Source organism: Etheostoma spectabile, unplaced genomic scaffold (genome assembly GCF_008692095.1).
Source record: "Etheostoma spectabile isolate EspeVRDwgs_2016 unplaced genomic scaffold, UIUC_Espe_1.0 scaffold273, whole genome shotgun sequence".
Lineage (NCBI taxonomy): Eukaryota > Metazoa > Chordata > Actinopteri > Perciformes > Percidae > Etheostoma > Etheostoma spectabile.
This window is the reverse complement of record NW_022605577.1, coordinates 2,246,092-2,271,727: the sequence shown is the minus strand read 5'-3', so window position 1 is coordinate 2,271,727 and position 25,636 is coordinate 2,246,092. Positions and strand designations below refer to the sequence as shown.

The 25,636-nt window shown below is 40.5% G+C and overlaps 1 protein-coding gene and 1 long non-coding RNA gene across 3 annotated transcripts; one reads left to right on the top strand and one right to left on the bottom strand.

The window, feature by feature from the left end:
- Positions 1-209: 209 nt before the first annotated feature.
- LOC116685974 (uncharacterized) lies at positions 210-15,867 on the top strand. Its single transcript, XR_004331097.1, has 3 exons — positions 210-219; positions 10,886-10,894; positions 15,794-15,867. It is a non-coding gene; the product is annotated as an uncharacterized LOC116685974 (long non-coding RNA).
- Positions 15,045-25,244, bottom strand: LOC116685973 (beta-1,3-galactosyltransferase 2). Of its 2 annotated transcripts, none has more exons than XM_032510905.1 (4): positions 25,051-25,244; positions 21,745-21,940; positions 19,773-20,033; positions 15,045-17,697 (listed from the first exon to the last, which is right to left on the bottom strand). In XM_032510905.1, exons 1-4 carry the CDS (start codon positions 25,074-25,076, stop codon positions 17,098-17,100), a joined length of 1,083 nt encoding a protein of 360 aa, XP_032366796.1. In that variant the 5' UTR covers positions 25,077-25,244; the 3' UTR covers positions 15,045-17,097. The 2 variants fall into 2 exon arrangements, with proteins under 2 accessions (XP_032366796.1, XP_032366797.1); XM_032510906.1 differs by having other exon boundaries at positions 21,877-21,940; positions 25,051-25,173.
- Positions 25,245-25,636: the final 392 nt, after the last annotated feature.

Sequence of the window (25,636 nt, the reverse complement as noted above, 5' to 3'; positions counted from 1 at the left end):
GAGAACAAAGCTAAGAAGACAGCACTACAACTGAAGATGGAGAAGAACAATCCAGTGTGTGGGACTGCATAATTAATTGAATTTTAATCACGATCGATTTCGGCTTCCAACGATCAAATTTACATTACATGACAATGCAGTAGCTCCGTCAGTAGGGAGTTGGGTTGGGAACCAGAGGGTTGCTAGTTCAAGTACGTGCTAGAGTATGGTGGTGGACTTGTAGCTGCACTGCCAAGGTGCTCCTGAGCAAGGCACTGAACCCCCAACTGCTCAGCAGAGCCACCACTCCGATATTTCTCCATTTAGTGCAAGTATAGGTGCCGAGCATGTGTGTGTATTACAGGCCTGTGTGTAATAAGTGTACATTTTAATTTCCCCTTGCGGGATTGATAAAGTATACATTATTATTGTTAAATACTATCACCTAGAAATGTATAAAATCACATTACATTACAATAAACTTACTTGAATCAGACAGAAACGCTGACATTTCCTATAAGGATACTAATATTATTACAAAAAACTCTGTCCAACCAAAGAAGACAAAGACAGTGGTATAAGAACACTAAACACTAGCTGTTAATTATAATTGGGTGAAAACAATGACGTGCCATGAACTTGAATGGATTTCTTTCTAGTTTTTTTTTTCTGTCAATAAATACACAACGTCTATCTTAGTGGGTTTTCACTTGTTGCATGCCAACTTTTCAAGGCAGCCAAAGAAAACAGCAACTTGTAAAGTTAGCTAGCTACACCAGACAGGACACAGTGCAGACAGAAAGCACACTGTTACATGGTAACGTTGTAAGACATTACCGTTACACACCGAGTTAGGACACGAGACGACTTTTGTCTTCTTTTTAAAAGTGCATAAAACAAGAGCCGACCGTTAGAAAAGGGGGAAAAAATGAAGTGGTGTTTTTGCTGGAAACTACCATGACCGTTAAGTTTCAAGCAACACCCACCGCATCCTCCAATGTTTACTCAAACATTTCATTAAAAAGCAAGGCAACGTTTGCAAACTTACTCTCAAAGCAGCGAGGTCTATGCTGTCCAAACTTCGCGTGGTGTTTTCTCTCGACATTGCTGTCAACAACTTTTTGTCAGCGTGTCGATATTTGTAGACAAGACATGGACGGTCACAGTTTCTCCTCTACAAACTAACGGGTTTTCCTCTTGTCGGGTTCATTCTGAAGTTTAGCTAGCAGTAGCGTCAAGCTAGTTAGCTTTAAACACAATGCTTCCGGACAGACCTTTCAAAATAATAGTTTTTACTGACGGACTTGCAAAGTCTTAGGTTTGCGTTTTAATTTCTACTTTAACGGTAAGGAACAGAAATTATCACGAAGATAATATAAAGTCATACATTATATTAGAATAGGATTACCTGTAATTAAAATAAATTTAAAGTAGGCCTTTCGTTAAATTCTAGAAAATTCGAAATACACTAGCCTATTTGCGTTTGGGAGTCGAGCTAGCCTTTCGCAAGTTTCCTACACGTTATACGCTATTTTATTCATTCGGTTTTTACACTGCCTCAGGCCCAAATCTTACACGACATAAAATGCCTAATTGTGAAAATAGCAACATCCTGTCTGTGGTTGTGTTAACGTTGTTTCACTTGACGCTACTTAGTTTTGCTCTTGGGAAGTGATTTTTTTTTCCGTTAGACGACACTTATATTTTGACACACACAACCCCAGAAAAACGACAAGAAAGAACTTTCGCTTCACTACAACCTGCTTATACAGTCCATATGAAGCGAACTTAAAATAATTAAACAAATGAAGTGACGTTACACAATCTCTCCATGTGTATCTTTGTGTGTTCGTGTGTGTGTGTGTGTGTGTTTGTGGGGAAAAGTTCACAGTCCAAATTCTCAGAGAGCCTTTCAGTAATCATCCACTTTGCAAATACCGTTTAAACATAAGTGACAAGTAAATTAACAACAAAGGTCAGTGATTATCCAATACTAAATTTTGGGAAAAAAAATAGCACACACACAAGTACAAGTACACACACACACACCCTCCTACAGAGCCTAAACACACTGACCTGACTTTCATTCTTACTTTACTTTCAACCCAGGGCCTTTCTGGGCGTTTTACATAGTCTCATTGCTGTTCCAGTATCCCCTTAATTATTGCTGTACATGATTTTACTACATATTACTGCATTTGGAGGCACGCTATTTTTGTTTTATTGTACACATGAACTTATATTCACTGTAACATTTGGAAACATTAAGGTCCACCAAGTAAAGTTAATTGTAAACACTATAATTGTAATTAATAATGTGAATTATTGCTGGACTTGAAGTAGGCCCATGTGTGCCAGGGCCGTAATAAGCATGCTGGCTCATGGTTAAATCTTGCTCACAATACTTGTTATCTATATATTATATTCCTAGGACAAACCCATCTGTAAAATTCTGTTTATAATAGTATTCATTTCTTTCATTTATTCAGTACATATCCGTGTCCTGCACTTATGAAACCGTTGCATATCCTGCACTTACTGCTATTGCACTTCTGGTTAGACCCAAACTGCATTTCGTTGCCTTGTACCTGTACCTGTGTAATGACAATAAAGTTGAATCTAATCTAATCTAATCTAATCTAATGTTAATCAGGTTATAGGCCTACATGTGCCTCCAGCTCTGAGTCCAATTGTAACACTTCAAAAAAATAACAAAAGATTTAGAACTGATTTTGTCAGGACAGCACAGAAATCATAGAAAATGTGAAATGTGAAAAAGTTAAGTGTCTTGCAATGTAGCAAAAGCGTAATCTCTTCTGGCTAAATATAACACCTGTTGTGTCCCATCTTTGTGTAGTGTGCAGACTTGACAGTGTGGTTGCTAGCACGTGAGCTAATGTGTGCTAAGTTTGTCCAGACTTCATGCAGGTGGAAGTGGGGCTTGCTAGCAGGCTTTCGGCTGAATAAAGAACTCTTGACAGGTTCTCCACTATATTTGATCAACCTTGGGTGCTGGCTACTTACCCCAACAACTGTCACCAACGGGTTATTATCATGGATGTATTGAGATGGATCCCACGTAACTTCTAGGCAAGTCCCGCCCTACAAAGTAACTCGATTGAGCTTAGTCTATATCATAGGCTGACACAGTCTATGGTCTACATCCACGAGAGGAATTTCTCTGGATCCCACTCTTTTCGGCTGGATGTCCGTTACCTTTGGCTTTCTTTGTGTTGGCATTCATTTAAAGAAATGCCAATACACCACAGTCCCTTTTCTCCCATCCTGGATTGCTGCCAGACCCCTGGACTAGAAACAGCTATATTTTGGATTTGCATTTTTTGCATTTTGACACATTTGATTGAAACATTGATTGACACAATGCTCATCACCAGTGCACCAGTACGATTAGCTCAATAGGATAGATAGATAGATAGATAGATAGATAGATAGATGTTTATTGATCCCAAGAAAAATGGGAAATTCCTGTGTAACAGCAGCAAAAATCAGTCACAAAGCACAAATATAAGTGTAAATGAAATACTTGGAAAAATATACATACATACAATATACATGAAATAATAATACGAATAAAGTAAAAAGAACAAATATTTGAATATGTACAGGATGGGGGAACAAAAATGTGCAACTGCTTAAATAATATGCTAAAATGTAATTTAAATAAACCAAATGTCCAGGTTGCATTAGTGCAGTAGTGTGGTGTCCAAAAGTCTCATCTACCACCCAGTGATGACGTGTTAAAAAGTGTTATTGTTTGTGGAATGAATGATTTCCTGTAGCGGTCCGTGCGGCATCGAAGCTGTCGGAGCCTCTTAGAGAAGCTGCTCCTCTGTTGGACCAGTGTGGGGTGGAGAGGATGGTCAGGGTTATCCATGATAGATGACAGTTTGTTCAGAGACCTCCTCTCCACCACAGCTTCAAATGTGTCCAGTTTGCAGCCGATCACGGAGCCAGCCTTCCTGATCAGTTTGTTCAGTCTGTTTGTATCGCTGATAATTATCCTGCTCTGCCAAACTACACTTGACTTACATAATTTTGTTCATTCATTTAAACTGACAAAAAGCAAAGGTTATGATACACTTTGATCTTGAAAGTGGGATTTTGCAGTTGCTAACATAAGCCAGCTAATGTCACTTGCTGGTCAGACAATCCACACATTGAATGTAACATGTAACCAGGGTTGGGATGGTTACTTTAATGTATTTAGATGTACGTATTTATTTTAATTGTAATTACTCATTAAAAATGTAGTCAGTAACATTATCCAAGTATCACAATATTTCCTTCTGTTACTTTTTGATGACCTCAATACCAGATATGTGCAGAACTTGCACTGTACTGCACTTTAGCAGAATATAGTTCAAAAAATTGTATCATAATTAAGCTTTTCCATGTATTCGGTTACTCCCTTAGCCTGCATGTAACCCTAAACATAACCATAATGATGTGATATTAACCTCGACCAATGAGTGTAGTTGCTATCAGAAATTGTGATTAGAGAAATGTCATAGAGAATATGTTTTGTGAGTAAATACCAGTTAACACTAGCAATACACAAATGAACCCTAATTAAGGGCATTGACGTAAACTGTTTTGAAAGAAAATATATGTTACTGGAAAAATAATTGTTGTATTTCACCTTGCATGGAAACACCTCCACACACACCCAGCCCACCTACACCTTTTTACATATGCAAAGGTGGACATACACAAGGTGGAGGTGTAATGATATTCCAGTGTCCCTGTAACACAACCATAGACTGTAAATTATTAATAACATATATACAGTCCATGAACACAAACTAAATACCAACGAATGAATACTTTTTTTGTGTGTGTATTCCCATCGTGTCCCTATCACTTACAATATATTTTTAGCTTTAGTTATGTCCTTATGTTTATGTTTTATGTTAAATGTAAAATATATTAAAAAGATGGCGCTTGACATTCCAGTCTCCTGACAGAACCAGTGAGTCACAGTCAGCATGGTGAAATCAGGGTCATTATGTGGTGGGACACAGTCACTGTGTGTGCATGTGTGTGCGTGTGTGTGCGTGTGCGTGTGTGTGTGTGTGTTGGGGAGAAACAGAAAGTGCAAGACTATGCGGGAGTTGTGTGTGTAGGAGAATGAGAGCACGATGGCGAGTGACTCTCTTGCACCCTCTGTATGTGTGTTTGTGTGTGTAAGCGAATGTGACGAATTAAGAGAGAGAGAGAGAGAGAGAGAGAGAGGGGATGGCTGTGAATGTGTAGTGTGTGTGTGTGTGTGTGTGTGTTTGTGTGTGTGTGAGAGAGAGAGAGTGTGTTTGTGCAGTGAAGAATGGTCTCTCTGTGGTCTCACACAGTGGCCCTGTTCACACCAGGGTCAGCTGCTTACACACACACACACACACACACACACACACACACACACACACACATTTCTTGACTCGTATCCAACCTAAACAAGACAGCATTCTGAGAAACAACTGAATAAGAAAAATCCAGAGTCATAGCAGCTCACCACATCTCCATCATTTATTTATGTGTGTGTGTGCCTTTCTGTATAAATTAAGGTATTCTGAGGAAGTTGACATTCCACTTATCTAAACCATTTCCTGAGGACGCTTGCTTGTATTCATGCACACCACACACACACACACACACACCTTAACACACACACACCCACACACACACACACACACACACACACACACACACACACACACACACACACACACAGACACAGATAAACATGTATACAGCAGTAATAAGAGTGTCAGATAATAAGTTTCTCAGAATCAAAGAGAAGGTGGTTTCTGATTTTGCTGGCGAGGCAAACTTTACTTTGTTCTTTAATCTAACTTAGACAATAGTTAATATATTAGTAATAATAAATAGTATATTTTACATTTCAGACATTAAGAAGACCAGGTTACAATGCAAAAAGAACACATAAACTATTCTGTTATCACTGTGACTAACACAAAAATGGCTTTCAGTTAGACAATTTTTAGCATTAACTGTACTATTTAAAGGGCCAGTGTGTAACTTTTGTAGTTGTTCATTATCAAAATCTGTGTTGCCCTTCCCAAACTTGCCCTTTTTTATGAATATTGACCACCACCATCAATTTCAAGTATCCCTATTGGCTTGAAATTTTACATTTGTGCTTGCATGAACTGGGGTAGACTCTCCATAGTCATGTGCCATCTTGAAATACGTTAGCCAGTAAGGGACATACAGGATATACTGCTCCGCCTTTCACATTTTAGCTGTCAATCGATAAACTCACAGGTGCTGCTAATGCTGCAAATGGGGATCTTCGCTTCCTGGCCCTGGCAACATTGAAGAAGGAAACATGGAGGACCACACTTTATCTAAATACACCCTGCGGCAAAGAGGGACAGAAACATCTACCGGGAAATTTGGTAGACCACTGGCCCTCGGGGGGTGGGAGAGAGATGAATGCTTGGAAATAAGAGGCCGCCGTGCATGTTAGCTAGTCCAGTGGGCAGCTCGAAACACTACCGGCCCACTCCGCCTCATGCACGTATTCAAAATCCAAGTTTCAGGAACAGGAGTCCTCTTCTTTGCCCAGAAAAAGGATATTGAAAAGAGCAAAAGACCAGCTTTTTGAAGCATCAAGGACACCGTAGCTGTAATACATAATTTGACCTGCGTGGTGCAAGAGAGTTCATGCTTACCTTATTTTTCTGCTGTGCTCATTTTCTGCACTGTGTTGCTGTGATAGCATCTATGATCAGTGTTGTGGTCAAGACCACCTAAACCGAGACCAAGTCATCACCAAGACCGGAGTGCATTGAGACCAAGTCAAGACCAAGACTTTGAAGGGTTGAGACCAAGATAAGACCAAGACTAGACCAGTGCCAGACAGCCAGCACTTCTTCTTCTGTCTCTGAGATTCACTCTCTTGTGACTGTGTGTAAAGGGGGGTGGGCAGAGGGGGTTAAGGGTACCATATGTCAAATTAGAAATGATATTGGTTGCAGTTGAAGCATGAAGTTTTACATCCAATCACAGTAATGATGATGTAACACATAATTCAGACAATGCACAGGCAAATTAGTGATGTCCCTGCAGTTGTGGTCTTGACAGATCTTAAAATAAGTGAGTCCACTTTATCTAAGACGAGACCTAGTAAAAATGCCGTCAATTCCGAGACAAGACCTTCAAAAAGTGGTCGGACCAATCTCAAGTACTACAACACTGTCTTTGATGAACCAAATCTAGTGTCACACTAGTCTGTGGCCCAACAGTTAAATTAAGTCCCCAACCTAGCGTTAGTGAAAGTGTTGACATATGAAAGCATAAAACATGCATTTGAGATCAATGAGATAAGAGTATATGAAGTTTTTCCATGCCCCTGTTTGCTCAGCACAGTTAAATTGTAGTACATGATGCAACAGGAGTTTTCTACCTGGAAGTTATCGTAAACAAACATGTGATTGGGTCTATGGAAGACAGTACTCCTGAAAGATATCTCCAGTCCTTTGGAAGGCTGAACTTTATGTGGACTGTAACGATGAATAATATATTAATACTACAGGCACAATTATGGGCACAGGCACAATTAAAAACAGAGGGTGCTACGTAGTGAAGGTCCTTAAAGGTGAGACGCACAATCTTGAAATTGACATTTATCGGTATTTAACAGGAAGCCAATAAAGATGCTGAAGAACAGAAATGATGTGATGTGAATTCTGGACCAAGTAAAATTTGTATAGATATTTGAGAGGAAGCCTGAGAGGATAGAAGTACAATAGTCAATAACGGATGTTACCTGGCCAGGTGTGAATAATGTGTGTGAGCAATAGATTAATATTGCGTTGATTAAAGAATGCAGATGGAGTAACACTGTTGCTGGTGCTTCAAAAGACAATGTGCTGTTGAGGATGACACCCCGACTCTTGACCTGAGGGGAAGGAAGCACTAAACATAACCACCCTGAACTCACACATGCACTGACTTCACTCCACAGCCTACCCCCGCACCCCCCCCCCCCCCAGCCTTTCTTCTTTCCTCCTACTGTGCAATACTGTTATATAATACCTAAAGGACACTGGAATTCTGTGCAATTTCATACAGTGAAATATTTAATTTTTTGTTAATACTCAACTACTTTTTGCATAATGTGTATACAAAGCTATTTTATATATGTATATAGATGCTCAGGACTCAGGATTGTGCACCAGGTCCCCCCCCCCCCTTTCATTTTTCTCTGCACTACCTATACTTTATATTTTTATATTCTTATATTTTATATTTTTATATATGTCAACACTGTAAAGGGGTTGCTACAATCTCATTGCACAGGTACAGCAGTTGTGTATAATAACAATAAAGGCATTCTATTCTATTCTTCTATTAAACATGTCTTAATGAATGTTTTTGAAGGTTTAAGGTGTAATGTATAATGTATGTTTTCAACAGCGGACCCCCGGGATTGTGAAGGCCCTAGCATGATTCAAACCATCAAACCATTCACTGACTCAAAGTGGATGGGGTGCATTGTCATCCAGGAAGAGACAAAGTTATTATCAGCCTTTTCCTTTGAGTTTGTCACCCCTACACTTTAACTGAAATCAGTCCACACCCAACTTTCAATTTCAATTCAATTCAATTTTATGCATATAGCGCTAAATCACAACAACAGTTATCTTATTGCGCTTTTCAAAAAAGAGTAGGTCTAGACCGTACTCTGTGATGTCATTTACAGAAACCCAACAGTTCCCACCAAGAGCAAGCACTAGGCGACAGAGGCAAGGAAAAACTTCCTTTAAGAGTCAGAAATCTCAAGCAGAACCATGGCTCAGGGTGGGGGGGAATCTGCCTCAACCGGTTGGGGGTGAGAGAAAGAGACACAGAGACAGGGACAGAGACAGACAGACAGAGAGAGAAGAGACAGAGAGCGACATGGAGAATTGTAGCAGAGGGTGTCAAGTAGGAACATGGAGGCAACAGTGACTCCAACCACGGATCCAGACTCCACAGCTCCAGAGCCAGAAACCCCTGCAAGAAGCGATAGGAGGTGAGAGGAGAGGGGCGAGAGAGCACAAGACTATGAGGGCGAGAGAGTACAAGACTCTGGGAAAGGGAAGAAGTTGAGTTAGTAACATGCAGTAATGGGATGAGGTTGCATACAGATGGAGAGGGGAGGAACGGACTTATGGGACACTGTTTGCCTAAGGTACAACAGGACTAGCCTGGCTCCGCCTTCCTACGTCCTTCGGCTCAATTTTCATTTCTCTTCAGTACTCCGTCTGGGTTTGCGGTATATTAAAGGTTTTTTTATCTGGCTGAGAATAATAATGTTGAGGTTGTGCGCTAGTTTGAGTTGTAGTTCTGTAAAGGCGGCGGAGAAAGATGTGAGCGAAGCCATTCGGTCCGTTGTGGAAACGCTGCCGAATATCCACAAGTTAAAGCCCGAGCAAGAACAATCTTTACTGAGTTCTGTTGGTGGCCATGGTATGTAACCCTCCTTCCCACAGGGTTTGGGAAAATTTTGATTTTCCAGCTCACTCCATTAGTGGTGAAGGAGTTGGCTAAAGGTAATGCTATGAAACTAACGCTAGTGATGCTAATGCTAAAAATAAGCCTTGTCGGTCTCCCATCTTGTTGCACATGCGCATGACATACGTCACGAGCAAACGTTAACAATTGGTTATGGCAGATCCAGATGGGGTTCTGGGCCAATAGTTATTAACTTCAACAGAGTCTAGTAGGACCACGCTACAGTAGGACAGGTTAAGAGTTGGTAGGGGGTGTCAGTAGAAAGTGAAGATGACACCCTCTGACGCCAAAAGGACTAGGCTCCACCCAAACTTGCCATGCTAAAACCCAAACTTGGATGCTAACAGTGAGCCAACGTTAGCCTTAGCGTGGCAAACAGGAGCTGATTAGACCAAAACATTTCGCCACCCGAAACATAGTCGAATACCTGAACTTTGTCCCCCTTGACCAGACACTCAGACCCATCTGTCTTGGTGGAGTTTTTTAAGAGAGTGGTTACAAAAGACACAAATGCTCAGAGACATGGGGTAACAGAGTGGCTGGATCAAAGACCACCAACATCCCAGTTGCGACGTTCCCCATTGGTTTGCGGACTACCGTTGTGGAGTCCTGAATTTGGCATTTTGGCTGTCGCCATATTGTTTTTTCAAACCAGAGGTGACCATATTTAAATGAGCTGGGGAGGAGTGATAAGCTAAACACTAAGTTTTCAGCTAACGCTAAGTTACCAGCTAATGTAATTTAGCTAGCTAGCTTGGTTAGCAAGGTACATCCGTAATGCTAATGTTGGCTAGTGAAAAAAAGACAGCTAACTCCTTCTAGTGTCTTTTAGTACAACAGACACTGACCAAAATATTACAATGAACTTTCATGACCTAAAAAACACACTGTTAAAAGGGTCAAAGTTCTAAAAAGAAAACACTAACAACATCCAAAAAACGCACACAGTGCCATGGATATGCCTATGCATTGTAAGCTTCTATCATGATTGAAAGGTTGCCATGCGACTTATCAATCACACGTTAGCCAAGCGTTAAAGCATCCCCTGCTTTATTGAGTATTTGACTCTAAATGGAACCAAAATTTACAAAATGAACATTGCGCTATATTAAAGAAGACTTGAAATTAACAATACACTACAAAAACCATCAGGAAAATGTTCACCAAGTTAATAAATCAGCTAAGAAGAAGGGACATTTACTCATAGACATCTTTACAATCTGATTTCTCCAGTTTTCAGTGCTGCTGGCCATTAGAAAGAATGCAGGTTCAAGGCACTTCTGCATTGGCTTCACTTTTCAGGTCCTAGAAGTGGAACAGTTAAAACAGGTCCAGGAGAAGGCCATGTCCAGCTTGTTGACGGCAGTGCAAGTGTTTAGAAGTGCAGGTTGGGTTATATTAGCTGAAGTTACTCAAGAACAGTTTATCCTTGGACCTGTCAAAAATAGTTAGCTGGTACAGCAACATGTCTTTACATTTATTTATGCCCTTTATCCATTTAGGAATATTTGGTCTTTGTAAGTAGAAAAAATAAACACACACACAACACACACACACACACACACACACACCACACACACACACACACACACACAGATCCTGCTGAAGTGATTCTGATGGGCTCGCTGAGCACGTCTCTTTATCTGTCTCTGTCTCCCTCGGTGTCTCTTTATCTGCATTTTTCCCATGGTGGAGCCTCAGACTGACGTTTTAGAGACACAGAAATGAATTGACGTTGAAAAAGAAACAGAAACCACGTGGCAGGATTGATATCCAGTGTGTAGTGTAGAGTTCTTTGCCTGTCCGAGATGATTTTGGTGCTGATGATGATGGTGATTTTAATATCTCGTAATATGTAGCATCACCGTCAAGGAAGGTGAATACAGGATCATATTATCCAGTATCCATATTAGGGAGCCATATAACATAGCACATCAACATGTGGATGCAGGATTTCCCCCACAATTAAAAAAAGATCAAAATTAAATTGTGTATGCTGCTACATGTTATGTCTTTTTCTTATGGAAAGTTATTAAAACTTAACTAACAACCAAACTCTTTATTTGTTCTCATCTGCCTGCTTACCACAAGGGAGAGCTGTTGTTCATGGTTGCACGTCATTTAACGTCTGAGATTACTGTGTCCGTGGGAAACAAAACCAGAGGTGTAAGACAGGGCTGCCTTTTCATGTCTGAGAAATCAGTCACATCAGGAAGTGGCTTTTTAGAAAAAAAAAGGTTTCTATTTGGGTGTTGATTCTTTTTTCTTCCTCTATAAGCACAAGTCTGACTGCTCTACAAACGTCATTAAAATCCTTTAAAAACATGATTATGAACTATGATTAAGCTCTGATGATTATGCGCCACGTTTCAATAGTAACTATGACACTTCCCTCCTGCATCCTTTGCAGTCTTCCTTGCACTTATTGCCTCTATATTGTTTCTGTTTAGAGTATGTATATATTAGTGTGTATATATTGTATACGTTTTTTTTATTTAAGCCTTGTGTTGTCTTCCTGTCAAAATTAAAATCTTTTGTTCATGCTTTTTATCAATCTTTTTACCTTTTTCTTACGTTTTTGTCCCTTTTATCACTTTTTGGACATTTTCAACACTATGTAACACTAACTTATTAACTTTACTTTTACAATTTTTGGGAATTTATGGTCAAAAAACCTCATTTATGAGAAATCATTCCTAATGTTTGAGTTAGAAAAACAGAAATTAGGAATTATTTCGACAAAAATTAAAGGAATGGATGTTGATGGATAATCCAAAGACTGGAATATGTCAACTTTTACTCAATACTATTTCAAAACCACTTCAATTTGTTTTTCAAATGCTATACAATTGAATAAGACACCCCTAAATTAATGAAAGTAGAGATATGTACTTGCCAAAGAGCGTTGTGTGGAATCAATCATGTTATTTTGGGGAATTAAAAAGAACATTGATATAGGAAAATGGGTCAATATGACCCGAGGACAACATGAGTGTTAAGGGACTACCGGAGGAGTTGTGGGACCGCCAGCTTTTAATTTTCTATAACCCTCCATCATGACCCTCCCCATCCATTTATTGATACTTTGTCCTGGTTTGCGCTTGTCAAAGATATACACCCATTATTTATTTACAATGATTACATAAATGACTTAACCTCTGCTTTCTCATCTTACGCATCACGCTCCACTGATGGCCATTTCAGGGGATTTACTCACTAACATTGTTGTGGAAACACACATGGAAACTAAATGCACACTTCCTGCGTTAAAGGAACAGCAACATGTCTTAACGTGTATTTATGCCTTTTATCCATTTAGGAATTGGGTCTTTGTAAGTAGAAAAATAAAACTGTAAAATAAAACATGCATTCAATTTAATTTTGAACGCATTCAACACATGAACTGGTGGCTATGGACTCGTCACCAGACTTCCTCAGTCATTGTATATTTTAGCATAGGTATCACATTCACTCTAGAATATTTGCTACGGCCCTTCAGAGGCAGAGGGGGAGTTTGACATTCGAGCCATAGAGGGCAAATGAAAATATGAAATGAAATGAAATGAAAATAACTCATCATAGCAGCTGAGACCTACAGAGCCAGCTGATAAGATAAAAAAAACTAAACCGTGCGCACAGAATACAAATCTGTTTCCTCGGTTTTATAAACCTGCCCTACCACTTGGGGAACACAGCACAAGCACATATGGACAAAACAAACATACTAAATATATGTTTATTTTTCCATCCATCCATCCATCTTCATCTGCTTATCCGGTATCGGGTCGCGGGGGGCAGCAGTTCCAGCAGGAGACCCCAAACTTCCCTTTCCTGAACCACATCAACCAGCTCCGACTGGGGGATCCCGAGGCGTTCCCAGGCCAGGTTGGAGATATAATCTCTCCACCTAGTCCTGGGTCTTCCCCGAGGCCTCCTCCCAGCTGGACGGGCCTGGAACACCTCTCTAGGTACCAGATGCCCGAACCACCTCAACTGGCTCCTTTCGAGGGAATGCCAGACACATAAATTGAACCAAGTTCTAACAGTGACCAATCAATTTCAATTTCATTTATAGTATCAATTCATAACAAGAGTTATCTCGAGACACTTTACAGATAGAGTAGGTCTAGACCCCACTCCAGAATTAACAAGGACCCAACAGTTCTAGTAGTTTCCTCCAGAGTAAGCAACAGTGGCGAGAAAAATCTTCCTTTTAGGCAGAAACCTGGGACAGACCCAGACTCTTGGTAGGCGGTGTCTGACGACCGGTTGGGGTTAGAATGAAGAGTGGCAATAACAGTCACAAAAAATAGTTGTTTGTAGTAGTTCTTTGTAGTAGTTCATGGCCTAGCAGGGCACTGTGCGGCAGGACGTGGCAGGGCACAGCAGAGCGTAGCAGAATGCAACAGAAGATCGCAGGACGTGTAGCGGGACCACGGCGACAGCTACTACCATGATTTTGGAGCCTCCCTGATCCGAGGAAACATGCTTTCTGGGTGAAAAAGGACATAAGGACTCCGGGGAGTGACTCCCCAGAGCTAGGTTAGTAACAAGCAATCAAGCATTTCTGGGACAAGGATGCACATAATGGAAAGATAGAACGATAGATAGAGGAGAGAGGAGCTCAGTGTGTCGAAGGAAGTCCCCAGCTGTCTAAAACTATTACAGGAGAGACAGGGTAAAGAGAGGAGCCTTGTCAGGCTAGAACTCTCCAATCAGTTTTTGACTTACTGTTGAGATGCCTCTCCAAACGCAGAAATGAGGCGCAATCACACCATAAAACATGAAGACACGTTAAGAAAAAAGATCCGTATTTTGCCGTGATCCAATGACATGAAAGAAAAGTAATCCACGGCGATCAGTAGATCCACAAAAAGGGCGTGGCCTCATCACGTTGCCATTTAAAAAATGTCCAAATCTACACAACACGCGCAATCAATTAGTAAGCTGAATTTGTATATATGGCATTCAGGAAACTTTTATTACTTACGTTAGTGCTCCCATCATCAGCCAGGTAATATTTTTTTTACTAAAGTATTATAGGGAATTCGATGTACCACCATTTAGTTGTTTTGTGTAACTTGAAATATTTGTAAAATATCTGGTCATGCCAGACGTAATTATTCCACTCATTTATAATCGCAATTACCAGTTTCTGCCCTCCCTGCCCCCCAGCAAACTTTGCATAGGGGTCAGACCCATATGCCAGAGATGGGGGGAGAGAGACTAAGATCTACATGGAAAGATTTGCACCAAACAAGCACCCCCCCATTATCCTCCCTTGACTAAAAAATGTTGGGTGACCCTCCCCTAAACAAAGGATAAAAAGACATGACCCTCCCCTATTTTCCTCTGGTGGTCCATTCCATAAATCATAAATACCATGAATAAAACAGTCCCTATGGATGCTAAAGCTGAGGGGAGAGATAGAGGAACAACAAGGTGGAAATTGACAATGACAAAAAAAAAAAAACATTTCAGAAAAAAATCATTTCTCACTGCAATTGTAAATTTATTTAATTCATTTCCCTATAAATCTATATGTTTGGACATGATTAAACATGTGATCATTTCACAGAAAGAGGACTCATTTAACAACTCAGTATATGATTATAAATAATAAAAATTACAATCAGCTGATCCTTGTGCAAAAATAGAGAAAAAAGATATTTAAGCCTATTTAATTTCATAAAGACTTTTGCACATGTTGTCTGTATGTGTTAGTTTAGAGTGTCAATATGTTCTGTTGATTATCACACGGTTTATAAATCATCTGTAAGCCTAGCCAAACATCAAATTCCCCACAGTAGTCCTGTAGCTTTCCTGTGTACATATTTAACAATCATATATATAATCATATATATCATATTTAACAAATCAATACATCATTCTCTGTTTAAAACCGTGCCCTTCATTTCCCAAACATTACTGGTTATAATAATCCCACAACACAAATGTCTGTGTTGACTTTATATCCGTTTATTGAGACATTACAAAAATGTCTGCTACGGAGCCATAACGTGAGATACCAGGTAATGGAGTCTTTCATAAATTCTTGAGTTTCTTCGGAAATAAACAACTGAGAAATTGAGTCTTTAAACGCATCAGAGGTAAAGTTATTCGCTGTCAAAGTGACGTCAAAATGAATGGGAGTCATTGGGAGGCTAACGGGAGGTGATGGCTTGTTAGCATCAAAATGGCGCCATAAGAGCGTTTGGATGACTCAAAATTCAGTTAAATCAATCAATCAATTTATTACCCCAACCTACTCCCTATGCAGACTTTGGTGGTATTTGTGATACATCAACTACAAACGTTATCAGGGACAAAATATGTTACCCTTAATACGTAATTTGTTGTGTAGGAAGGTCATTTTTAGGACATACACATGTCCATCCCTTTATGGCCACCATGTACCCATCCTCTGATGGCTACTTCCAGCAGTATAATGCACCATGTCACAAAGCTCCAATCATTTCAAATTGGTTTCTTGAACATGACAATGAGTTTACTGTACTAAAATGGCCCCCACAGTCACCAGATCTCAACCCAATAGAGCATCTTTGGGATGTGGTGGAACGGGAGCTTTGTGCCCTGGACGTGCATCCCACGAATCTCCATCAACTGCAAGATGCTATCCTATCAACAGGGGCCATTTCTAAAGAATGCTTTCAGCACCTTGTTGAATCAATGCCACGTAGAATTAAGGCAGTTCTGAAGGCGAAAGGGGGTCAAACACAGTATCAGTATGGTGTTCCTAATAATCCTTTAGGTGAGTGTATATTGTATTTCATTATAAATAATTATTTACACAATAGTCACTGTACTGTGTGTTTCTTTTCATCAATTTAGCTGTATTTTCAACAAGTACCGTGGATTAGCATAGAACATAGAGTCAAAACAGTACCTAAGTTTAGGTACGCAAAGTTTTTCACACTGATTCCTCGCTCAGCAAACACATCCTCACTTTATTATCAGATCTCAGATGTCCTTAGTTGGAACAACCGCAAAGACGGTGTAAAATATGTTTCACGCCATAGTCAGTGACGCTATCATGCTCTTCTGTCTTCAGCCGAGGCTGCCACTATGCATAATCTGCTGGTGAATATTCTGGTATTCTTGACAGTCAATGCCATTAATGTCGTGGTTATTCAGATGACTCCAGAGTTGTAATAACCACAGCTGTTCAGCAGCAGACTGTGTAAATTGTCTAATGAGTTATGCAGCGGTAGTGTGAGGCTGACCTCTTCCTCAAAGAGAAGTTTCCTGGTAAAAGTCAGTCACGCAAGCTTATGCATTACTATTTTTTAAAATCTTGACATTAATGACATAGTTACAATCATTTGTGCAACCTTTGCAAACACCTAAGATATAAACCCATTTAGATCAGCCAGAAAATGTATATCAGTCTCACTATCTCGGTTGTATAGATGTCAAAAGTCACCATCGTATTTCAAAGATGGAAAAAAAATATCATCAAGGCAGCACTTTATGATGTAAAGTGAGTGGTGTTGTAACTGCTGGGTTGTGCAACAGGGCCATGCAGTTACATCGTTTTTTTTGTCTGGCATGGGAAAAAAAACGTTAACAGCCACTTTGTGCTTGAGTCTGGTAAGTTCCCCATGCATCTGAAAGTTGGTTAGAGTTCTGCAGCAACGTTGTGATGACAGAGGTCCAGTAACAGTTGCTTGCCTCATTAGGCATATACGCCCTAAACAAATTACCATGAGGAGGATCTGTCAGTGCGATTCCCAAATGCCTCATACACAGTCCTACATACACATCTTCAATGTAAACAGCTTTAACATGAGCAGACGCCTCCAGTATCTTTTGGGGTAAATCCAGCGAGAACACGTAGCCCAGTCCCAGGGCATACGGTGGGTAACTAGACTCAGGGAAGGCAGACACCGGGAGATACCACTTGGAGTTATGGTCTCTGAGAACGGCAGCGCCCCTTGCCACAATACCTGTCATGTAGAGATGTCGGGGGGCTTTCAAAAGCATGTCGACGAGGTTGCGGATATTGAGGAAGATGTCCGAGTCGATCTTCATGGCGTAGGAGGTGTTGGGGCAATGGGAGCTGAGCCATTCGAACATGACCATGGTTTTAATAGTGAGGTTATTGTAGCTGTCCAAGAAGTCACTCTGGAGAATATCATGATGTGTCTGGCTTTCTTGTAACACCTACAAAGGTAGAGATAGGAGAGTTAATTTAATAATAAATTGAATTTGAATAGCGCTTTTCCCAAGCTCAAAGTCGCTTTACAGACTAGAAACAGTAGATATATATATATATATATATATATATATATATATATATATATATATATAAAAAAAAAAAAAAAACTAAGGATAGGCAGAACAGAAGAGATGGGTCTTTAGACGGGACTGAAAAATGGTGAGGGACCCAGAGATGCGGATCTCATGGGGGAGGGAGTTCCAGAGCAGAACTGCGGAGCTTTGACTTGGGGGCGTAGAGGAGACCGGCTGAGGTGGATCTGAGGAACCGTGAAGGTTGGAAGGGGGAGAGGAGGACAGTGAGGTATGACGGGGCAAGGTGGTGTATGGCTTTGTAGGTGGGGACCAGGATTTTGTATGTGATCCGGTGAGAAATGGGAAGCCAGTGTAGCTGTTTTAGGACCGGAGTGGAATTTGAAGCAGCAGTTTAATAATTTCTTGGCAACAGGGGCGTTGGACTGGGGGGAAAAAGGGGACCGAGTACCCTGGTCCCTCATGTGAGGAGAGCCCAAAAAGAAGCTAGAATGAATAGCTGTGAATGCGGAGAGGGGCCCGGAGAAAATGCCTTTCTATGGGGTCCAGAATTTCATGCTACGCCCCTGCTTGGCAACGCCAGAAACAAGTTAGCAACCAGTTGTCTAATCACACCTCCAGCTGATACTGAGCAACATTAGCATTCATTTTGAGTCATGTGTCTGGTTGACTATATCCATGACGTTCCACTTCCGGGATTGCTGGATTGAAATTCCGCCAGATGCATGTGTGTCTGTTTCCTTTCGCTTTCTTTGTGTTGGCGTTGTAAACTCCGGGGGACTCCGAGGCGTGTGGTTGACTGCTCCTCGGATCTCTGCAGGGTAAATTGAGACAGCTAGCCAGGCTCTGTTTATGCTGAGTTTTCTCTCACACAACTATTGCTACAGGGTAAACGAGAGCGGTGACACTGAAACAAAGTCACTGGCCCGGAAACCCAAACTGAAAGACATGGACCATAACTGTAACCTATACAGTACATCAGATCCTTGTTCCCATTGACATAGTTATGGCTTAATCCAAAGCTCCCTTTAAATATGAGACCCTTTCTTTTTTTGGGAAAAAATAGGCCGAAAAAAGTACTTTAAATGATATGTATGGTAGTCCTATACTTAAATCATTCACTTAGCTAAAGGAGCAATATGATATACCCCAGAAGCAAATTTGGAGATACTTTAGATTAGACATTTACTTAGCAGGCTGGTCCAAACCCTCAAATGGTTCACACAGCTTAGTGAAATACTCAGTATTATTTGTCATAAGGAAGCTTTGTCTTTATCTACTACTCTTTTTTTTTGCCTCAACCAGACATGAGTCAGATCTTTCAGTGATGAAATGAAGTACTTTTCTGCCAGACCATAAAAGATCCTCTCACAAATTAGAACTCGAAAAGCTCAATTTGAATCTCTGAATAGAAGTGTATTGTTGGTTTATGTGTTGTTACACTTTAAACATGGTCCATGCATGGCTGAGGGGAACTGCAAAGGTAATAGTACTAGTTAGCTGTGAGTTTGTCACTGCTTTCACATTACACATCCTGATTGGATCCTTTAAGATAAACAAAATATGTATAAGTGCAGCTCTAATGTTTCAATGCAGTCGGAGACAGAGACAGCAATCACGAATGCTGTAGGTTGTCCTCACGCCACAGCATTCAGTACACACAAACCAGTTTAACCAACCCAAAATCGTACCCATAACCCCACAGCTCTCCAAAGTGCATTTTGTTTGGCTGCCGCTCTAATCTGACACCTCAACCTCAATTTCTCTGCTCTGATTACCTCGTGAGTTTCACATTCTCCGAAGCATCTGCTGTAGCTCATTCTCACGCTGGCCTCTTTGTTTTGCAAAAAAGCAAGAACTGAAATTCACTTTGCTTTCCCCCCAAAAGGACCCCTGGAATGTCTAAGTATGTTTTTTTCAAAGTAGAAAGGGATAGATAGGACTCAATTATTAGGATTCAATTATTGAAAAAAAAAAAATCCACTCACTTGCTCCTTAATGGTTTCTGTCCCATCTTCTTCTTTGGACAGTCCCAGCAGGAAGTAGTGGCTGACCACTCTGCCAAGCACAGTAGTTTCTTTGCCCCACGTGTTGCGGATTACGTCACGGGCTTCTCTGTTGTGGGGTGCGACTGGGATCATAAGAACCAAGAATGGGCTTTCCTGCCGACACCTATGGAGTTCGTCCAAAACGAAACCATACCGGTGCGGGTACGCGACAAAGTACTCTGAAGTGGGATCTGGGGAGAACTGTACAAGCAGAGGTCGGGATTTAAAGTGTTGCACCATAATAGTTTAACAGGATTTGTCAGTTGGTTTTGTCCACACTCTATTGAGCTATCAAGATTTGTTCAGACAAAGGTTCGTGCACATTTTACTGCTAGACATTTCCCCAAATAGCCAATTGCACAGTTAGCTTTAGCTAGCTAGCAACATACACATGTGGAATTTGTCCGTGTGTGTCTCAGAAGTTGTAACACACACATCCCCTGCAAAATTGTATCTATTCATGCCCACTTGTGTCCTTCCAACAACTTTATATGCAATTGTGTAGCGTCTAAAGTTTGTTATGTTATGTATTCATACAAAATAGCAGCTTGTTTACATATAATAAGTATAATTTTGCTGCCTGGATTTTAAGTAGTTGAAAATTGACAGCTGAGGGTTAAACAGTCTGTCTTGATAATTAAAAAGTATCACTTTATTCAAACCCAATTTTATGGTACTATAACAGCAATATGATGACATAAACAAAGCAGCGTGTTAAAGGGGAACACCACCTAAATTAAAAATTCCAATATGTTATTTCCATGGCATAGGGAAGTTCAATCAATGTTTGTGAACACGAGCCTCGCTCTCTCAACTACCCGTGAACTCGTACCAGATCATTGTACTCCCAGTTCTAATTTTTGACGTCACACACACATAAACAACGATGGCGACCCCTGTTGAGGCTGTACAGACGCCTGTGTAGACGTAACCGGCCCGTTATTGCGGCGTGTCAGGGAAGCTACTTCCTTCTTTAACACTCATGTTGTCCTCGGGTCAAATTGACCCGTTTTCCCATATCAATGTTCTTTTTAATTCCCCAAAATAACATGATTGATTCCGCACAACGCTCTTTGGCAAGTGCAGATCTCTACTTTCATCATTTTTGGGGCGTCTTATTCAATTTTATAGCATTTGAAAAAAAATTGAAGTGGTTTTGAAATAGTATTGAGTAAAAGTTGACTTATTCAAGTCTGTGGTTATCCATCAACATCCATTCCTTTAATTTTAGTCGAAATAATTCCTAGTTTCTGCTTTTCTAACTCAAACATTAGGTATAATTTCTTATAAATGAGGTTTACTGACCATAAATTCCAAAAATAGCTGCAAACTAAAATTAATAATTTAGTGTTACGTAGTGTTAAACGTCAAAAAAAGTGACAAACATTGAAAAAAAGGGACAAAAAATGTAAGAAAAAGATAGAAACATTGATTAAAAGCGTCAACAAAAGTGTTGATTTTCAATTTTGACGGGAAGACAACACAAGGGTTAACCGGCCCGTTATTCCCGCGTGTCACAGAACCGTGAGCCCACCCGCGACTTTTCCTAAACCCAACTGCCCCGTTATCGCGAGTCACGGAACCGTAAGCCCGACCAACCCACGAGCTTTCCCTTCACCTAACAGCGTCAAAATGGACGCCAATAGTCCCGACCAAGCACGTGTTATATGACAGTAAATGTCTCCTTTAGCGTCATATAACAACGACAAAGGGACCTGACCAAGCGTCCATATTTCATGAGAAGGGACTGAGAATGTGTTGGCACAACTATGTGGGTGCCTGAGCGTAGTTCCTCTTTAACAGTGATGCGTTGCTGCCGATGATTCATCTAAATGACACTTCTTATTAACAGATGATGTGTCTTTTTTCTTGTTCCTTTCCTTTGTTTCAAGATATCACTAAATGTACTTACACTGTGGACTGTAGTACTCATAGTACTCATAGTCATAATGTTGTAAGATTGGCTTGACTGTGAGCGTGTAGTCCAAAACTTCCAAGGCCATGACACATTGGAGCTTGAATTGTAGAACATAATCAACGTTACCATCACGAGTGACAGTATCCAAAAACACAACCATCGTCTAGGTCTCGTCCATGGAGTCTTTTCACTGCCAAGACAAAAAATGAAAGTCGATACCTTTAATGCTTCTTAATTGCACATCAGAAGCACTTTACTACACATTACCGGATTGGAATCAGGAAGCACTTTGCTAATATTGCTTCTTCCTTGGCCAGTAAAGTAGGCGTTCCTCATCAGCTGTTATTTATGTGCAACTGTTTGGAGCAAAGCAAGGAGAGGAGGAGCTCTGCATCCTTCAGAAACCACAACCACGAGCTTACTGCAAGCACTAAAACATTTGCAGAGAAGACTTTGATGTATGTTAAGACATATTGATGCTGGAACATGCTTTACAAGCTTCTCTATAGACTGTGGGCATATTCTATTTACCACGCTGACTTCATGACACATACAGCAATCAATCAACAGAAACACTTTTTGTAAAAAGATACATACACGCACTCTTTATTTATTCCATCATTATTGTTGTAGCCTAAGTCATGAGCAGTAACTTAAAAAAGGCTGCATTACCTGTTAAAACCTGTAGAAAACACAACTAATACACAACAAACAAGTGTTTTCAAGCTATTGTGTGTCCTGTACTCAATCATACTGCCCAGGTCTGAGGCCTTAGACGTATCACCATGTAGGAATTAATGCTAATCTGTGTCCTGAGATCATTTCTCCGTATGCACCAAAGTAGACTTTAGCGGGAGACATAGGGATTACGTGATGCTTTTAGGAAGATATGGATAGCTCAGTGAAGGAATGGTTTGCGCGACATGGATGCAGATAGATTGTAAAGGCAAATATTTCTCAGGGATATAAAAAAATAAAAAAAAGTCTTAAAAAGATATATGCACTTTGTATGGGTTTAGTGAGTCCATTTTTATTAACTAAAATCTCAGTATTGATTTGGTCAGTGGGTTGATGATATACTATATGGACCAAGGCAAAACGCGACTAACAAAGGAGAAAACGCTCCCATAGGTCGTTTAAAGAAAGAATTTGGATTGAGTCATAAGGCAGGCCTGCTTGGTTCTGTCAGGGAATGATTGTAAAAATTTACAAAGAATATGTTTATGGCATTTACTATGTATAGCAGGGGTCTTCCAATTTTTTACCTTTTTAATGCGTAGATTGCTTTTAAGAAATTACCAATAATTTCCACACATTCTCACTCCCATCTTGTAAAATACGGATTCTTGGTCAGGTGCCTTTGTCGTTGTTAGTGACATACGCTTAGTTGGGACTACTGGCGTCCCTTTTGACGCTGTTAGGTTTAGGAAAAGCTCGTGGGTGGGGGCTTAAGGTTCTGCTCTCCTGGGTGAAAGTCCTGTGTTTGAGCCATCCACCCCCCCCGACCAGCCACCCTACGTGGAATCCCCCCCTTACATAGTACTCGCTAAACCCCGTCTACATGCTGTTCTCCCCGGTATGTTCTACACACACTCTGAAGGGCGCCTTTTTCGTCCAATCAGGCGCTGACAGCCACTGTCCAAACGTCCACATTTTAGATGTTCGGAGTGAGAATGGGTTGATGATTTGGTGGCCCCCCCTTTTAGTAACTCTGAGGACCCCCTGGACGGCATTATGTTAGAAGAAGAAAAGCGGGTCTGTCTGATGTCTTCAAACAATAATCAAAAAGGAGTTCCAATTTGTTTTCTACTGTCCTTTTTATTGTGAACAGCGTGATGCTTTGTTGAGTAAGATTACGACAAATGTAAATGTAAATGTGGACGACGCTCAACAACTAAGATGGCTGTTCACATGTGAAACATATATATTAGTTATCTTGAGAAAGTCTAGGTGAAGAGACAAAAAAAGCTCTTTAGATCATCTGTTTGTTTGGAATCTTTCGGTTATTTTTTTTCCTTTTTCCACATGCTATGTGCTGAACATGCAAGACCGAAAGATGTAACTAAAATAGCGGTGTCTTGTAATTCCATGTGGGATCAACCAAATGTTTGGATTGTTTCCCCCGTTATTTCGTCCCCCCAGAGACCGCGGATCGTGTCCCGGCGCACAAAAAAAACAAGTCCGTGTACACGACCATTTTACGAACTGCCGTGAGACCGTGTTGGTCCAACAAGATGCTCCAAACCCTGGGACTTTTTTTCAGCAGCACTGACGTGTCAGACATGTTTCTGGTGTGCAAAGACATGGACAATGCCACGCAACTGACACACAACAGTGATCTGGAGGCCCTATTACTCCAGCGCAGCTGCTCATTGTCCCGTCACATGGCTCTTCTGTATGTCCTTTAATGCCCACTGGCTATTTGGTGAGTCTTTCAACAGCAGATGACACGCAGGAATACGGTTTTCACGGCCTGTGGTGTGCAAACAGCCTGAGAAATTCCTCATGGCGTTTATTCACACTTGGAGCATTAACTCTCACGCAGTTTTTTGGGGCATAAATCACACGCATGTGGAATGAATAAGTCAGTTGAAATATAAATGTATACATTTAGCTCCAATATACTGGCACTGGATTTGCCCCCTGGCATGTTGTGCTCAGGCTGAGGTGCTCCAGTACGTCTCCACATGTTTTAAAGGCATGTAGAGACATGAGGCGAGCTGCACAAGTATCTTAAAGGTGCTTCTATGACTAATGCATTCAGGCGAAATGCAACGTGTTCATGCGACTCACTGATGTTTGCTCAAGCTTATAATTGCGTATAATTGTACATTGTATATTGTACAGATTGAACCGGGGAAAACACACTTTTTGTGTTGAGAAATGTGTTGTGAATTTTTTTTGATATACATAATATATATCACCAAAAGATATGGTACTGTATGCAAATTATTAGTACTATTATTGTTGTTTTGTTATGTGCTTTTCTCTGCTGAAAAACAAGATTTGGTTGGTATTATTATTATTCATTATCAGCTAGGAAATGATCTTTACCTTTCTGGTTGGATACTCAATTTACAGCCACAAAGTAATAAATGTGCATTAGACATGAGCGCTCATGTTCGTGGGGAGTGGAGTCTCTCCTGCAATCAATCGGACTGATCCATTTTAATAATAAGCCAGACAAGATTTCTTATAAAAGCTTTCATCTTCATGAAGCACATTGAGCCTCGGACTTTACTGCATGATCCATGTAAAGTCGATACATTTTCAACAAACTGAATTGAAATGGGGACTCACCCTTTGGAAGCAGAGCTCTCCTGCATTTTTCGAAAAAGGCAGAGAATGATTTCCTACTGTTGTGACAGCTACAGCGAGCTAGCAGACAGACAGCAGGTACGAATGAGGATGTTGATGTGGAAGTTTAACTGTGTGAACGCATGCGGTTTGTGTGGTGAAGTGTGTCAGACAAACACAGTGGGCCCTCGTCTGAGCACACACACACACAGCTCTGGATGTGACAAGTACAAAAACATATGTATGCCGTTGTTGGATATGATTTATAATGACACGCAAATAGGCTGCTGATTGTGCTTTAACCCTCCTGTTGTCCTTGGGGTCAAATGTAACCCATTTACAAAAAAATTCTATATCAGAACTATGACAACAGAACGTTAAAATGTGTGTGTGTTTTTACTTTAGCACTTACCTTTTTTTAATCATGTAGCACTTTTGGATTTGCATCAATATAAAGTGCATTGCAAATTAAATGTATTATTATTATTATTAAAAAAAGCGACAAATGTTGAAAAAAACTACAAAAAAGCGGGGAAAAAACTTTTTAAACTCACCAAAACAATCTGAAAAAGTTACCAAAAATCCTCAA

Bases quoted from the DNA above. Each gene is read 5' to 3' on its own strand.
- LOC116685973 (XM_032510905.1), bottom strand. From the start codon at position 25,076: ATGCAGGAGAGCTCTGCTTCCAAAGG. The intron at 20,034-21,744 runs GTAAGTACATTT...CTGCTTGTACAG, and splicing joins TGAGTACTACAGTCCACAGT to TTCTCCCCAGATCCCACTTC. The intron at 17,698-19,772 runs GTGAGTGGATTT...CTACCTTTGTAG, and splicing joins CAGAAACCATTAAGGAGCAA to GTGTTACAAGAAAGCCAGAC.